Raw genomic sequence first — 16,164 nt, 5'->3', positions numbered from 1 at the left:
GAGAGCGCCACCACTCCTCCCACTGTTCCTCTGACACAGGCCGGCCCACAACGGTCAGCCAAACATTCATGCACACTTAGGAGAGGGCCACCACTCCTCCCACTGTTCCTCTGACACAGACCAGCCCACAACGGTCAGCCAAACATTCATGCACACTTAGGAGAGCGCCACCACTCCTCCCACTGTTCCTCTGACACAGGCCAGCCCGCAACAGCCAGCCAAACATTCATGCACACTTAGGAGAGTGCCACCACTCCTCCCACTGTTCCTCTGACACAGGCCAGCCCACAACGGTCAGCCAAACATTCATGCACACTTAGGAGAGGGCCACCACTCCTCCCACTGTTCCTCTGACACAGGCCGGCCCGCAACGGTCAGCCAAACATTCATGCACACTTAGGAGAGGGCCACCACTCCTCCCACTGTTCCTCTGACCCAGACCAGCCCGCAACTGCTGAGCAAGGACAGAAAAATAAAACGATAATAACAATGCGTTATCATTTTATTTTTCCCTTTTCACCTGCTAACAGAGCAGTGGGGAGACGATCCTGTCAAAAGGTGTGTGGCCCAGGTCTTTCCCAGGTGTGCAGCCCATGTTTTCCCCAGATGGTTAGTCCATGGTCCCCACAGGTGTGCAGCCCCTGTTTCCACCAGGTGTGCAGCCCATCGCTTCACAAGGTGTGCTGTCAATATGCATACCAAGTGTGCAACCCATTTCTTCTCCTGGTGTGTAGCCATGTTTTTCAAAGTGTGCAGCCCATGTCTTCCTGAGACTTGCAGTCCAGGACTTCCTAAGGCGCGCTGCCTATGTTTTCCCTATACGTACTGCCTGTGTTCCCAAGTTGCATTAAGATGGTCCTTGCAATGAGAATGTGCCAAAGCACCATGTACTCACCCTTGAGGCTGCAGGTGTCTTTTCTGTTCGTGACTCTACAGTCCATGGAGAAACGCTCGTCCTCTTCCTTTATGCGGAATGAAATAACCTCATCTCCTGTCAAACAGAGAAGTAGTTAGGATCAGAAACTTTCAGAAACATACACTGTTGATGGGCATCTGGACAAATGTATAAGTCTGATAAATAATTTAAGGACCAGCTGATACGAAGCCTGCACTACCCAACATTAGAAAACTAAAACGGGGAACATCTAGGCCATAAAACAGGCTTAAAGGGGTCTGTAGGAACCATCATTAACTGTTACCTGTGGATATAAACTCTATATTTCTGACTCTTACAGAACTGGATGTTTGGCACCCACCTGAAGCTTTTATTTTTGAGTTGCTTGACGAGCCAGCATATGTAGGGCGAGGCGGGGCGGGGGTCACAGGGCGGAGTGGTTACGCACTTCTAAGTGTGCATGTCTGTTTGGACCGCAGTCTTGGACTGGCCAAACAGACATTCACAGTTAGGTTTTTCTAACCCGGCTGCAGTCCACAGCCAGCTGGAGAAATAGCACAGACTCTTTTTACCTGGGCGGAGTGCCAAAGTGGCCCACTGAGGCCAATACCAGCGCTGCTCTCATAGTATGAGAGCAATGCCTGGATTGGGCCGGGAGCAGCAGGCGAGAAGGAGCACCAAATAGTGAGGCGGCCACAGACTCAGGTAAGGTATTCTTTTTTAAAGTCAACACCCCTCCTTGCTGTTGCCCTGCTGCCTATCCCCCCCTCCTCCTCCCCACTGGACATTGGCACCAGCTGCGACTGCTGTATGCCCAACATCTACCAACATAATCATGCTTTTTTGCCAAGAATAGACAAGTAATAAATGGTACACGTGGCTCCCTGACATGAATTTTGACAGCTTCGAACCCAAGCTTTAATCAAACAGCACTTCATTTGGATTTACCCTGGCCAACAAATTCCCTACTTAAAGTAAAAACAAACACTCAACATATCTTTCTCAGGCTGCTCCTGAAACCTATAATGCTCTACCACCTAAAGTTTGAAGAGAACCATCACACATAACATTCTGAAAGGCATAAAAGGTACTACTTGTCAAGAGACATGTGACTTAGAAAACCCTAACTCCCCACCCAGTAGGCCTATGGTGGTAAGTCTCCCTTCTCTATCCCACAAGCAGAGTGCAAGGTCATAAACCCTGCTATGTGCAATACTTCCACGGAACACGCTGACCACACCTAAAATATACACCACGCCCATATTGAACAGCCTCGAGGAAAGACTGGAGGGCATCGAAACAATACAGCATCAAGGAAGAGTCCACGCAGGCTGTCACAACTGATTAAGCCTAGACGGTGAGTCATGGATGCAGACACAATAAGCAGAGCGAGGGAGGACTGTCCCCAAATTCTTGAATTATACACTCTAATCAGCAGACCAAGACTTTGGATAAAACTCAACAGAACTAAGTCAACCAGCATTTGGCCTATCTGAACCAACACCTGCAGATCAACTCCACATCCCAGTTGCGGTGCAAACCTGTGAGAGATTGGGTTATTGGGTGAAGGGGGAAACCCTACTCAAGCAACAACCACACTTCTTGTCAGGGTGAAACACAAGCAGGCACCAAATGAATCTGTTCTTAACCTTCTGGTAGCTTGAAACACAGAAGTCAGGCTTAACTTAGAAGCAATGTGTGAAGTATTTCTGCAGCACTTCAAGCACTAATAAAGTGAAAACACAACACAAGAACAATGGCACACCAACTTAGAAAAACAGAGTAACATTTAGTAAATAATTTAAGGCTAAAACAACAAAAATCCAATTAGTAGAACCAGAGATATGCAATTTTAAAGGTTTTGAAGAAAAGTACTGTTTAGAAGCAAGAAGCGCCAACTGTGGCCATCTGGTGGAGGTGGACCGGGTCTAAGTCATAACATCAGGTTAACAACGATGGAGCGTGGGCCATTACAGGCCTGGGTTCAGCCCGCTGTTAAAGTACCTTGCGTCCTGGGCATCCAGAAATGAAGTCCTAGCGTCTGTCTGCGCAGTGCGGGTGTTGAGAAGCCATCAACAGGAGCTTGAGATGCTAGGTCCTGCTCAAGATGCATCACAATGCATTGGCTCCAAAGAAGCCACTGAACAAGAACTCACAGTGCAGGCATTGGGATACGTCGCTCTGCCTTAAGGTTGAAGAAGCCATTGGGACTGTTGTGTCTAGCATTAAGAAGCGTTGAGCTGGATCGGAGTTTGCAAAGCTGCCGGACAGAGTTGCAATGCGCAGTCCTGGTTCGAGATGTACTGAGATGTGTCGAGAGGAGTTGATGGTGCATCGAGATGCATCGCGGTGGGTTGGTGCTTGCGAAGCCGTCGAACAGAAGCTGTGATGTGCAGTCCTGCGTCCATATGCATTGAGCAGCATTGGCGCAAAGAGGCTTGTTTTTTCATGCAGCTCTGAACAAGAGGTGAGCTGCATGTCCCTTGGAGAAACTCTAGGGATTCTGTGCCCAAAGAGGCACACTGGTCTCAGCAGGGCAATCCACAGCAGCAGAAGAGTCCTTGTACAGCATAGCAGGCCTTGGGCAGCATAGCAGTCACTGGCCAGCAGGGAAGATTAAACACAGTTGGGCAATCCTTAGTCTGTAAAATCCACAGGTCCAGTAGTGACCAGAAGAGTTTGGTATAAGGGTCCAATATTTATTCCCAGAGCCTGCTTTCAAGTGGGAGAAGTTTCTAGAGTCCTGCCCTTACAGAGGTGACTAGAATTTCCTTCCTCCCTGGCCTATCCCCAGATTGTTAGTGTTCCTAATAGACTAGTGTGAAAAGCCTTTGTGAGTGTGCTGAAACAGAGTCTTTGAAGTGCAAGTGTGGTAGGTGACAGTTCCTCCTCCTCATCCTGACTGAGATGGCCTATCCTGCCAATTCCTATACACCTTTTGAATCACTATCTGGGAGGAATAAAACATAAAACAATTGCCAGCTACACCTAGCCATGTGACCCAGGATACAGGCTGCAGGCACCAAATGGTTAGGACAAGAAAATGCCAACTTTCCAAATGTAGGAATTTTAGGATTGTGACTTATAAAAATTTAAAGATTTTAATTCCTTACAAACCAAACTCGACATTCCTACATGCTCCCAACCAAAAGTTATTACTTATTAAGGTAACTCAATGTTATCTTATGGGAGAGGTATGCCTTGCAGTGGTGAAAAACAAGTGTAAGAATTCCCTTCCAGAACATGTAAAACGTTTTTGATTTTATTTTGGGTAAATGCTTTTATCGGGTTTCTAATAGCGTGTATATGACCAGCGGGAAACATGGCACAAACTTAGCATATAGTATCACATGTACAGGTAGCAACCATGCGAGCCAGGGCAAATGCATGAGTAAAACTTAAAAGTACATGTCCACTTTTTAAATACACAGCACCTGCCCTCTGGGGTCTTCAGGGTATACCCTAGGGGTGACCTACATGTATTAAAAATAAAGGCTTGGGCCTAGCAAAAGGTTTTTTCTTGCCAGGTCGAAAGGGCATGTGGTCAAAAGGGCAAGTTAAAACTGCAGATACAGGACGCAATGGCAGGACTCAGACATGTTTAAAGGCTACTTAAGCGAGTGGCACAATCTGTTCTGCAGGCACACTAATAGCATTTAATTTACAGGCCCTGGGATCATGCAGTTCTAATTTACTAGGAACGTACAAGCAAATTAAATGTGCCAATTGGGTATAAGCCAATTTCACTATGTTTAAAGGAGTCACAGAGTCTTAAGGCTAACAAAAACAAGATCAGAAAAAATAGGAGGAGCAAGGCAAAATGTTGACAGGTCCAACAGGAACACGCTGCTAATTGATTCTGACTGGGTAACTTGTAACATGTGACTAGTGGTAGATGCCAAACATAGAACCTCTCAGGAAAAGGTGTGTACTTCACAAGAAGGATACCTCAGTGATGACCACAAGCAGCATTTATACTCAGTAGGGAGGAGCAAACTTTCTTCCGCAAACTTTGTTTGTATTTCAAACGCTTAGTAAAGTCCACATAGTTTGTGAAGTTACAAAAAAACTATTGGGAAAAAAATCCTCAAAAATAGGTTTTGCATGAATAAACATCCCAGCAAAAACATTGTACAGGAAGATTCATTTGCAAAAAATGGCTATAATAGAAAAGGAACAGGGAACAGGGTCAAGACTGATTTGCATATAGCTGGGTCCAAACTGGACTGTGTGGTGAGCAAAAGAATGATGGATTAAACCCAGATCCTTGTGAGTGGGGGTGAATGTTTGCATTGTCCAGCATTCCATCCATCAAATGTTTCTTTTTCGCAAAAGTCGCCCACAGCAAAAGTTTGCAAAGTTAAATTTGCACTTAAGGAAGTGCAAAATGTGTCACTTCCACAAATATTTTCCACAAATATTTTCTGGGAAAATGTGATTTTTTTGCAACCTTAATGCTAATGAGTACATTTCACCAGGCGAGATATGATCACTCCCTGACCAATGCCCCGAAGTACCATTTAAGATTTATTTTTTTAACTCACCTAACTTGTGGTGGGCGCTGCTTTCTCCGATTTCCTCACTAAGCTGATCAATGAGAAACGACAGAGGCTCTTCTTTCTTTAGGCACATGTCGGCACTGAGAATCGAAATACCTGCAGGAGAAGATGAGACTGGTAGGAGTTTCAGGAATTAAATCTTTGTGATTGTTAACCATTAAAGATATCACTTTATTCCAACAGAATTACTCACGAGCCTTCAGCTTTAGCATTTTTGAAGGTCAGTATTTGAGACGCTGCGTCTAGTTTGACCACCATTTCCTCAGCACCAAACGGAATAGATTCACCGTCTGAGATGGTCATTCGTACAGTCAAGGAGGTAGGAACACAGGGCTGCAGATCTCCCTGCTGCTGTTCACAACACATGATCTTAGCTTTGTTATCGTTCTAGTTGAGCCAACAGCTCCCATCCAGGCATGCACCCACCAGACATTGCAGAAAATGTTCTTCCACGACTGCAAATTTAGTCCAGAAGGGAGTCTGGCGATGGAGCCAACCGGCATCCGATGCGGCAGCTCAGCCTTTGGGCTCCATGTCGGGCTCCAAAGGCCCCACGGTGACCTGATCCGGCTGCAAGAAAAAGCCCAGTAGACCCTGCAGTGGAGTGTGGAGTAAGCTATGCGCCCACTAGAAACACAGCAGTGTTGCTGTTCCCTGGGAAAACTCTGAGCACTCCTCTTTCTCATGTGACTGTCAACGTGAAGGTCACAGGCCTCCGAGGCAGGTGTGGGCAATCCCAGCCATGTTCACTCCTACAGTGAGGGGACAAGACTGCAATGCTGGGATGACTAGAGGTTGATTGGGTCAATGGATCACCTCCAGTGTACACTGGGGGGCGGAGAGATTGGCAGGGTGGGGAATTCAGCAGTTTCTTATACCTGCCTGTCATAGAAATCCCCCATCACTACATGAACGATGGCACTGGGGGTTTCTGACTATAGGGGAGGAGGCTTACCACCAGTTGTAATTAGGGCTGCCACCTGACAGGTTTTATACCGGCCCCACCAGAATTTTGATATTCCGGCAGGAACAGAAAGAAGCAAAATCTCCTAAAGCCTGTATTTTTAACCCTTATCTGTAGATATTTTAAACAGCAAATATAAGTAGAAAGTTCTTTTAAATGTGTTCTAGAGCTGCATTAATGATCCCTGACTAATGATTAAAGTAAACAAAGGCAGAACAGTCATGTTACAAATTAATACATGTAATTCTGTTTAAAGTCCTATTTAGTATAAAGTTCTGGCCTTTGCAGATTCTTAAAAAAGACAACAAACTGCTGGTATTTCTCTCTAGGAAAGGAGGCACCTCTAATTTTAATCTCCATCTGAGGTGGAGAGCACTCTGGAAATTATTGTCCAAGGCCAGTATTGCAGAGTGACAGCGTTGTTAAAACAGCATCCATCTTGAAGTAGCGGACGGATTAGGAAGGCTGATTGAAGAAGAAAGAATCCATGAAGGAAATCTTGAAGCTCTGTCACCTCTGCTTCATAGGAAACAAACACTGGAGCCTCCAATGTGGCTTTGGATGATGTGGAGTTTAGTAGCCCACTTAAATCCAAAGTGACATCAATGCAACATTGAGATGAAACTGGAGAATTGGTCAGAAAAGGTGACTCGTAAAAAGTCAGTGGGGGATGCCGAGGTGGAGCTTAGAACCTTGGAACACCACAATATTGATCCGTCCTCGGACAAATTTAATGACTCAAAGCAATGTACAGTCAAGACTATGCTGAGATGTAAAGCAATGGTGGTGGTGATGGACAGCTTGTGGACAGGACCCATATGCGAGTTCGGAGTATCCCAGCAGCGAAGCTCTTCCTCAGGCTATACAAGGAGATAAAGCCCATTCGATACTCTTTGGTGAGTTGGGATTTCAGGCTCCCTGCCAGAAACGGCAGCTCAGAAGCCTCCCTGTAGGAAGAGGAACAGCAGCGTGGATTCTGGGCTCAATTAAGGTGATGGAGAGAGTTTGAGTCTGGCAATTTAGAGGAAGAAAGAGTTCTGGGAACAACCTTTGCTTTGTTTTCCCCACAATCTAGGCCGTGAAATTTTAGCCACAGCAGCAGATCTGCAGGCAGTAAACAAGAGCCCTCTGGGTGCAGTGGTGACTTTAGGCAAACTCGCTAAGCCTAATTCTGAGCATCGAGAGAAAAGGTTTTTCATGGGCCACGCCTTCTGGAGGTTGTCAATAGGGCAGTGGACTCAGGCTCCATCTGCGGAAGGTTGATTTAATCCCGTCCTGGACATGATGTGGGTCCGCAGTTGCGGGGTGATTTCTTTTTTTGCTGGGGTGTCAGGGGTGGGTTGAGGGGGGTTACTGAAACAATTACATCAAGTAAATGTAAGCAGTATATTTAATATACAAACACATCCTGGCATGTACTGTGCTGTAAATTTCTATTACAATATATAACACGGTGGAAGGCGAGTATGTCGTGCAGACACATCAAAAAGGGTATCGTAGCCTAGAGCAAAGTGACCAATGTGATTGACATCTGTTCAAGTTAGTATTTCAGCCAGCGGGTTAGCAAGACGAGTAATGGACACGTGGGTTGAAGGATTCATGTTATGGCAAGTTAACCGTGATCATCTCGTTGCCTCTCCCTCACGAATAGATGAATCTTTTTAAATATGTTGAAAGTATCATTGAGCCTGGACATAGGAGGCACAATCCTCCATATGCATCTAGTTGTACACTACAGTCGCCACCCTTTGGTGCTGGGCGACGGCCCGCTCCCAAAGAATAGCCACAAGCGTTTAGGCCAGTCACAATGCTGGGGCAGTGAGCCTTCTACATTCTGCCAGCACATCCTCGATATAACCTCAAAGTGCTAGCAGCGGGGTGGGGGGAATTTGCTGCCCGGTAATGGCAATGATCACTGAAATGGCTATTTGCCAAAAGTCCGATAAATCTGGGCCTGACCATGCAAGATGGAGGAACCTGACATTCTGAGCAAGACAGTTCATACTCGACCTGCACTCGTCGCGGTCCTTATAGTGTAGAACATGTCTAATGGGGTGCAGTCAGGCATGTTCGGCAAGGGTTCAATTGGAATTAATTTGTCACACAGGACACGCCCTTTGCCGTCGGTTGGTGGTAGACATGGACTGTATGCCAGTGGGATCCAAGGCACCGTCACTGTTTCTAGTCTCGCTCGCTTGCGGAGTCTATACCAAGCCCATACCGTACACTGCGCAGTGTCCAACTCTATCTCACAGCGGGTGGCGGCTCGGGCCCGTGTGCAGTCTACTCACTCTACTGAGAGCATGCGGAAGAATGTGAAATGCTCCAAGATTTTTTTTTCGCTTCAATTAAATCTAAACTACCATTCAGAAGTGTAGATTGTTTATATGCGAGTGGGCCTCAGGCGTCTTGTTTTTTGCTTTGATAATATCTAACAATTTCCCCTAAAAGGTAAGAGTTTCTCACGGTGCCTCTGGCATCCTCCTCTGCATATGATACTCTCGATTTGAGATCCTCGTTCTGATCCCCGTCTTTGTCATAGACTCTAGTCTCTTGGAGATAGTATCAATATAGTATCTATGGAGGTGGATTGTTTTTCATTTCTATCAGAAGCCATTTCAGATCTAGTTCCGGCCTGGCCTCTGAGCTAACTTGCGGATTGCGAGCCTTGGCAGATTATTGTGAGTGAGGGCTTGGTGTCATATTGCCGTTTCGACTGCTTTTGGTCTTTTGCTGGTGGCCCCTGGAGTCAATCACATGGGTGTCCACAATAGTGCACTGAAGAGCAGTGCTAAGCTTTGAGGGCCTCTTTTACAGTTTGGTGGACAAAGTACTCTGTCGCAACCGAGACAGCGTACCCTGTCCTCCAAGCCCTCGGTCGGCTTCATTTAAAGATGGGGGACCTTAAATATTCAGTCAATGGAGCCCGTTGGCGCCACCGATGAACACTTCCTCTGACGGCCCGATGGTGGAAGGCCTTTGGAGGTAGGACATTACACCACCCACACTATTTAGGGTGGACGGTGTAATGTCTTTCATTCTGCCTGCCAGCTTGAGGGACAGAAATAAAATAATGACCTTCCACACGCTGGGAGAAAACTCAAAGGGTGCGGGCGCTCAGTAGTTTTTTGTTTTTCTGAAACAAACTCCTGCTTTGGGAGTTTTTTCTGGAAAACAAAATAAAAAGTTTAGTAAATCGCTGTCAAAACTGATGGTGGCCGTCACCAAACGTTTAGTGCATTGAAAGGAACGGCCATGACGGACGTTCCTTCAATGAGCAGAGATGACCACTGGGCCGATGGTCTTCTGTAAATTTGACGGACGGTAATCTGTCAGGATGTGGGGGTCGCTTTCTCCGCCAGACTGAAGGACAGAGTACTAACTGTCAAATTCTCAAGTACGCCCGGAGTGTCTGGCAGCGTATAAGAAGAGGCGCACCAAACACTAGCTTTAGAATCAGCCAGTCCCACCAATGCAGTCCCCGGAGGCACTCACCACATTTCTTCCACCAGTGTTTCCCTCTAGTCCCAGAGGTTCCTCATATGAGCAAGTTGCTATAAGCTGTAGTTGGCATTCACGATTAGACCTTTTGGGCAGTATTTCACCGCCTTTGTGCAGCATCTATTTGGTATGTTTTAGCCTGCTTAAGCAGAGTAACGGACACAGACCACCAGCACCACAGAGACCGGGTCTGGCCCTGGTGAGTAGCATGCATCAAGTTGTGTGCCCCATCTCTCCTCAAAGGAGGTGGAGTGGGGAGCACGAGCAGACTGTCTCGGTGCGCCAGGTAATGGCAAGGAAGCTTCCAAATTAATTGTGTGTTAGCCTGAGGGGGCTCTCTGCAGAGCCTGAGATGAGCCTCACCCCAGAATCCACTCCAACGTCTACTCGAGAAGAGTGGAGGTGCGGATGGGCATCCAGAGGTCCCCTGAGGCATCTCCTTCTCTCACACCTGGTCCGGCGGTCGAGGTGGCACGTGGTCCACATCACTGTGGTCGCTCCTCTCATAAGTAAAGTGCCGGGACCGAGGCTCCTTCCCACCTGTCCTTGGCCCCGACCAATGGTGCAGGCCACAGACAGGTCAAGCTCCATATCGTAATGAAGACGGGCAGCAGTCCTTGAAGGTTCAAGCAGGAGCCTAGGATGATATATTTGCCCCAACTAAAAACTGTATGGGAGATCTATGACGGATCAGTAGCTAAGCCAGTGGAGCATCAAATAGTTGCGGCCACTTATATTCTAATCTATTTAGAAACTTTAAAAAATATTATTTAAGGCTTTCAATGGTTCGTTGAGAACTTGGGAACTGTATTAGAACTCAGGCCTTTCCTGCTCACCTGTGTCAAGACATATATTTCCGTCAACGATATCGGTGTCCGGAGGAGTCTTGAGGTATTCGTTTTCCTCGCCATTAATTCTGAATAAATCTTCAGGATTGGCAATCCCATGACCTGTAGGGTAAACACAATAATACACATTGTACAATGGCTCTTATGATGACCCCCTTTTAATCTGACTTTCGGAGGCCTTTTATCCACTGATCACATTCCGCTGGCCTCGCTCGTCACCTTGATACGCCTGGATATCAATGACGGAGACTGTGTGGGTGATAAATAAAGAAGCATTGATCCTGGTGTACTCTACAGTGAAATGTAGGTATTTAGGGCCTCATTACGTGATGCCTGCTATTTGGAAGGTGAAACCTCAAATATGATTGGAGATGCTTACTTGGTGTTTTATCACGTACGAATTCTGAGTCCAGTATCTCAAAATAGGCGATAAAAGGTTGCAAGACACTAAATTAGAGTTTTTTTTCCTGGCACTATTTCCGCCAGATTCTATTTGTCAAAGTGTGGCATTACAGAAACCATTATAAACGTGATCCGGGTGCAAACCCTTACTTGCACCTGAATTGAGTTTGCCGCAAGACTCGAAAGAAGCAGTGTAGATGTTTGTAAAGATTAGGCACAAAAGGGTTCAGTACTATACAACACATTGTGAAAATCAAACATCAGTATTTAAGAGACAGTGAGCACACGTAAAGATCTCCAAGCCCAAGATGTGTGTTTCTTAAAAGGATTTCTCTTTATTTCTTATATTCATATAGGCAGGAGATCATAGCTGCTCACCTAGGCATACAAGGCATTACACAAAGAAGGACCTGCTTACCTCAACCGACACGTGACCTTTCAGCAGTCCACCAGGAAACTCAGATTCAGATCGCTCACCCTAGCTGTCACCCGTTGCATCCTCTGGACCATCAGCGGAGGTCGCACGTTTTCCCATTTGTCGGCCAAGAACTGCCATGACCTCCCCTGCACCCAAGAGCCTCGCCAACGCTCCAGCAGTTCAGGAAGGACCTCAAAACTTGTATGTTCAACCAATAGAACTAGCAGCATCATCGGATAGCGCTCCGAAACCCTCACAGGTGAAGCAGCTGCAGTCTACAAACCCTGATTGATTGACAATACTCCGTGCATCTTCTGGGGTTCCACATCAACCAAAGGGCCCCAGGAGCGAGCAGCCCATACAGGTGACCTCTTACTCTTACTCTCTTGTGGAGGAGTAGAGGCCCTGGGCAGCTGCAGACACTACTCTGGCTCCCTCAGGCCTAGGCCATGGGCCTGAACACGGGCCTTAGCCATGGGCCTCAACACGGGCCTCGGCCATGGGCCTGAACACGGGCCTCGGCCATGGGCCTGAACACCGTGATCACTCTTCCTCACTTGTGCCTCTGTCATGGTTGGTGCTGAGCAGGTGCAGTGACCACTACCCCCCTCTAAGTCCTTGAAGAGTTTTCACCCTCTTGTGCCCAAGTACGGTCTGGGTCCCCAGCAATGACCCCTTTCACCCAAACCATGGCCCTGAGAAGCTCCCGTCACGCCTCAGAGTCCCGCCTGTTGGATCTCTGGTGCATTTACCTGCTTAAGGTTCTATGGAGGCTCCAGTGCTTGGTGCCTCAGAGCTGCAGGATGGGTTGGCACTGTGTTAAAATACTGTTTTATCCATTCTTTCTTGAGCATCTCTCTGTTATCTACATCCATCTTAGGTGCCTCTTTTCTCCTCCCCTCCGAGGTGAGGCGAGGCAATGTGTATTTGTAAAGCGCACTATCACTCCGATGGTGTACCTCTCAGTCTTGTATTGGGGTCTACATGCAGCATCATGGAACAAACATCTCGCCACCAAGGTCAAGTTGCTGCGCGTCAGGGCCGGCTCTAGGCTGATGGTGGCTCTGGGCAAAGAGCGTAGATTGGGGGCCCGGAAGAGGGGGTCCGGGCGGGGCGGAGCGCGCAGGCCAGTAAAGAGCGGGGGGGTCAGGGTGTTTAGAAGTGGAACAGAGCCGGAGGCCGCCACGCAAATATGTATCCATCCTCAGAGGATTAATATATTAAGGATATATATTGGCGTGGTGGCCCCTGGGGTTTGGTGGCCCTGTGCAGGTGCACAGCTTGCACATGCCTAGAGCCGGCCCTGTGCGCGTCCAGGTACAGCAGCCGGGTTCATGCTTACAAAGGTTCAGGGAGTACGGATCAGGACGATGAGTCGGGGCTGAGAGAGAATGAGTGTTGTGCCATCCGTTAGGGAAAGCTGCTAAAGGGGCACAGGGAGAAAAGAATGATGTTTGTTTCTTCCCTGAAGGAGAAGAGTGAGAGCTCTACTCTCAGTGCAGAGGATGAGGTAGTAGCAGGAAGCTTGTTTTGTTTTCTTCCTCGGCCTTGAACTTCCCTGGTCTCATCTGCTTCGTGCTGCAGACGGCGTAGAGGCAACCAGAGAAGGTGAGTGCTTCATGTTTAACGCCTGCTTTGTAGTAATGGATAGCCTTGCAAATGGCAGCAAGTGATTTGAACTTGATACAAGCTGAGACGGTGAAGTCATGTGACCATACTGGGCTTGGCCAATGAAGAGGTAGATGGAAGAACGCCTTGTAAAGAATTGTAGTGGGAGTCAACAATACCTCTGTAAATGTTTGGGAGGATGGCAGCTCGTAATCTTTAGTGGGATTTGTATGCTGGGAAGAAGGGTTTGATCCTTCTTAATAGGCTCAGCTGCTACCAAGCTTTCAGATCCTCTGGGGATGAAAGGCTGCGATAAAAGGGCAAGTCTAAGGACTTGGCACTGGTGAGGGGTGAAAGGGTTACTTCTAGCCAACTGCATGCCATGAACCTGGGCTTCTGTTCAGGGGTTAAACTTCACATTGCATAAGAGGATGGTTGGATTAAGATTGACGGAGACAGCTGAAATCCTAAAAATACAGACTCCTGAGCTTTTAAACTAATTGTTATGTAACAACTTTAGAAGTTATTGCTAAGCTCATGAACTCCAAAACTTCTTTAATACTTCGGACATCACAACACCTTTACAGTTGGGTTTTAGGCCAGTTCATGGCACTGTAACTTCTCTGCTGGGCTTATGGAATGATGCTTTCATTTTCTTGATGAAGTGGCTGAGTCCCATCTCATTCCTCAAACCTCCCTGGGGCCATCGAGAAGGTGGACCACCCATCTAACTGAGGCAGTGGTCCCAGGCCTTCTGCCTCAGACCAAACCGGGAATGGTTGGAGTATTTTCTTAATGGACAGACACAACAGGTTAACAGGTTCTTAAATCTTAGAAGCTATGGGGTGGACTGTGACAAACTCCCCATTCCAGGCTCAGCTTTCTCTACTGCACATTTACATACCTCTGCTCTATATTTCATTATTTGCAGGGGTTCCAGGTGTCTGTCCAATCATATGGTGACAACATTTAGATGCATTTTTACCCACTTCAGTGCTTGATCTGAATGTGTGTTACACAAAGTTCAAATGTGGATGACTGAGAACGATCTTCAAAATATACAAACAGTGATGGATGGAATGCTTGAATGAATCTCAACCACACGTAATCACTCGGACCTCATCCCAGTCCATTACTATTTTGTGCACCATGCCACCTCAGTTTGGGCCCAGTCATTTGCAAATCAGTCTTGACCCTGCTCCAAATGCAGCATTCCATCCCAAATTGCTAGGCCAAGGCCTCCCTAAATTCGAACACAAGCAACCCAGGACTGGTTTCACCCATTCTTAGTTCCCCAAATATAATTTCACAAGTGACAGATAGTCTACACGACAGCTAACTATTCCCACTCTATTACAGAGTAGTTTCTCTCTGAACCAGACAAGGAATGAGAAGCAAATGCCACAGTCTTCTGTTTTTGACAGTCTAAATGGGAAAGGACAGCCCCCAACTATCACTGCACTTGCACTGACTGTGATAATGGTCTTTAGGCCAATTAGGAAAGGAGCTAAAACTTTTACATTTGCTATGAATGCCTTTACTTCCACAAATGCTTTTGTTTTCTCCTCATTTAAGCTTCTTGCCTTTTCTCAACAAAACTCTCAAATCTTCTGTCTTGTGTGCTAAGCCTTCCACAAATATAGGATATTATTCCACAAGACCCATGCATGATCTGGGTTTCCTCTGCAATCCGAGACCGCAACCTTGACTAAGGCACTCACCAGGCCAGAGATTTGTCTAACTCCTTCACATCAATTCAAATATCTTAAATATTCCACTTCTTGCTCCAAAACCCCCCACTCTTTCTTTCAAAGTGCGAGACTTGAGCTAGAACTCCTACTTCAAAAGTACCTTGTGGTGACGTTCAATGGACACCCACAAAACCAGAATGTCATCCACACAAAAGGTCCACATCAAATATATTAGCCATCTGATTTTTTGCGATAACCACAGGAGAGATCCAATCTGTGGCTTCCAGCGGTTAATTCATGCCATCCCTAACCATCCCATTCAATACAGCCATCACCATGTCCCTGGCGACCATTGGAACGCATCGAGCAGTACGTCCGACAGGTACAGCTCCCTTCTTCAACATGATCTTGAGATTCTCCAAGTCTATCTTCAAACACACTCTCATATTAACTCAGAACTTCATCCAACCTCTCATCCTCAACAACCATTAATTGGTCCAGAGCTCTCAGGATTAACTATGATATTCAGGTTATATTGGTGAGTCCAACCTCAAATGAGTATCAGATTTTGAGACATAAACTTTGCTATATATTTCTTGATCCTTGAATTGAATATTCACTGACATGCCTCTCACAACACCAATGTTAGCTCCTTGATAGACTTTCAGATTTAAATCCTTTGGTTACAGATCTATTCTTGGCCAGTTGTCAACAAACAAGACTTTTAGAATTCTAGTATCGACTGACCCTGAATCCACCAGCAACATAACTTCTTTGTCGTTGTTTTTAAGTCGATTTGCCATATGTTTTATTGAAGTCGGAGGCTTAGTTTTTTCCCCAAGCACATTCACATCCACTGCCTTTTCATCAATTTCCACCACCTCCATGGCATTCCTTATTTGTAATCTTTGCAATCCTCTCATGCACTTTTTAATTCCTCCACAACCTTGTCAATCGTGATCGCTCCTTTCAAAGATGGATTACCGGCAGCCCAGAGTCGCTCTTGCATATTCTCACTTGAGCATTCTCTCTGATCCGTTGGTCCTTTATTAGCTCCTCTGTCACAGTTGCAAATTGACATTTTGCAGCAAGCTCACACACCCTGGCATCAAATTCATTCACGGATTCTTCTCATTTCTGGGTCAGAGCATAAAATATGTGACAACACTTAGCTAAGTTTACTGACTTGGCAAATCTTGTTTCCAGTTGTAACTTTGCTACTTTGTGCACATCTCCTTGCTGTTTTATCATGAGAGCATGTAGTTGAAGGTAAGGTGC

At 46.5% G+C, this 16,164-nt stretch overlaps 1 protein-coding gene across 1 annotated transcript in view; it reads right to left on the bottom strand.

The window, feature by feature from the left end:
• LOC144782520 (zinc finger protein 783-like) overlaps positions 1–16,164 on the bottom strand; it is a 63,020-nt gene that overhangs the window by 19,849 nt on the left and 27,007 nt on the right. Inside the window, exons 4-6 of the mRNA XM_078661927.1 lie at positions 10,756–10,869; positions 5,440–5,550; positions 896–991 (exon numbers count right to left, since the gene is read on the bottom strand). Of these exons, the coding sequence (XP_078518053.1) occupies positions 896–991; positions 5,440–5,550; positions 10,756–10,869 (321 nt within the window). The remainder of the gene's footprint in view (positions 1–895; positions 992–5,439; positions 5,551–10,755; positions 10,870–16,164) is intronic.

The sequence above is a fragment of the Lissotriton helveticus genome, chromosome 9 (genome assembly GCF_964261635.1).
Source record: "Lissotriton helveticus chromosome 9, aLisHel1.1, whole genome shotgun sequence".
Taxonomy (NCBI): domain Eukaryota; kingdom Metazoa; phylum Chordata; class Amphibia; order Caudata; family Salamandridae; genus Lissotriton; species Lissotriton helveticus.
The sequence above is the reverse complement of the archived record's forward strand: the minus strand, read 5'-3'. Positions and strand labels throughout refer to the sequence as shown.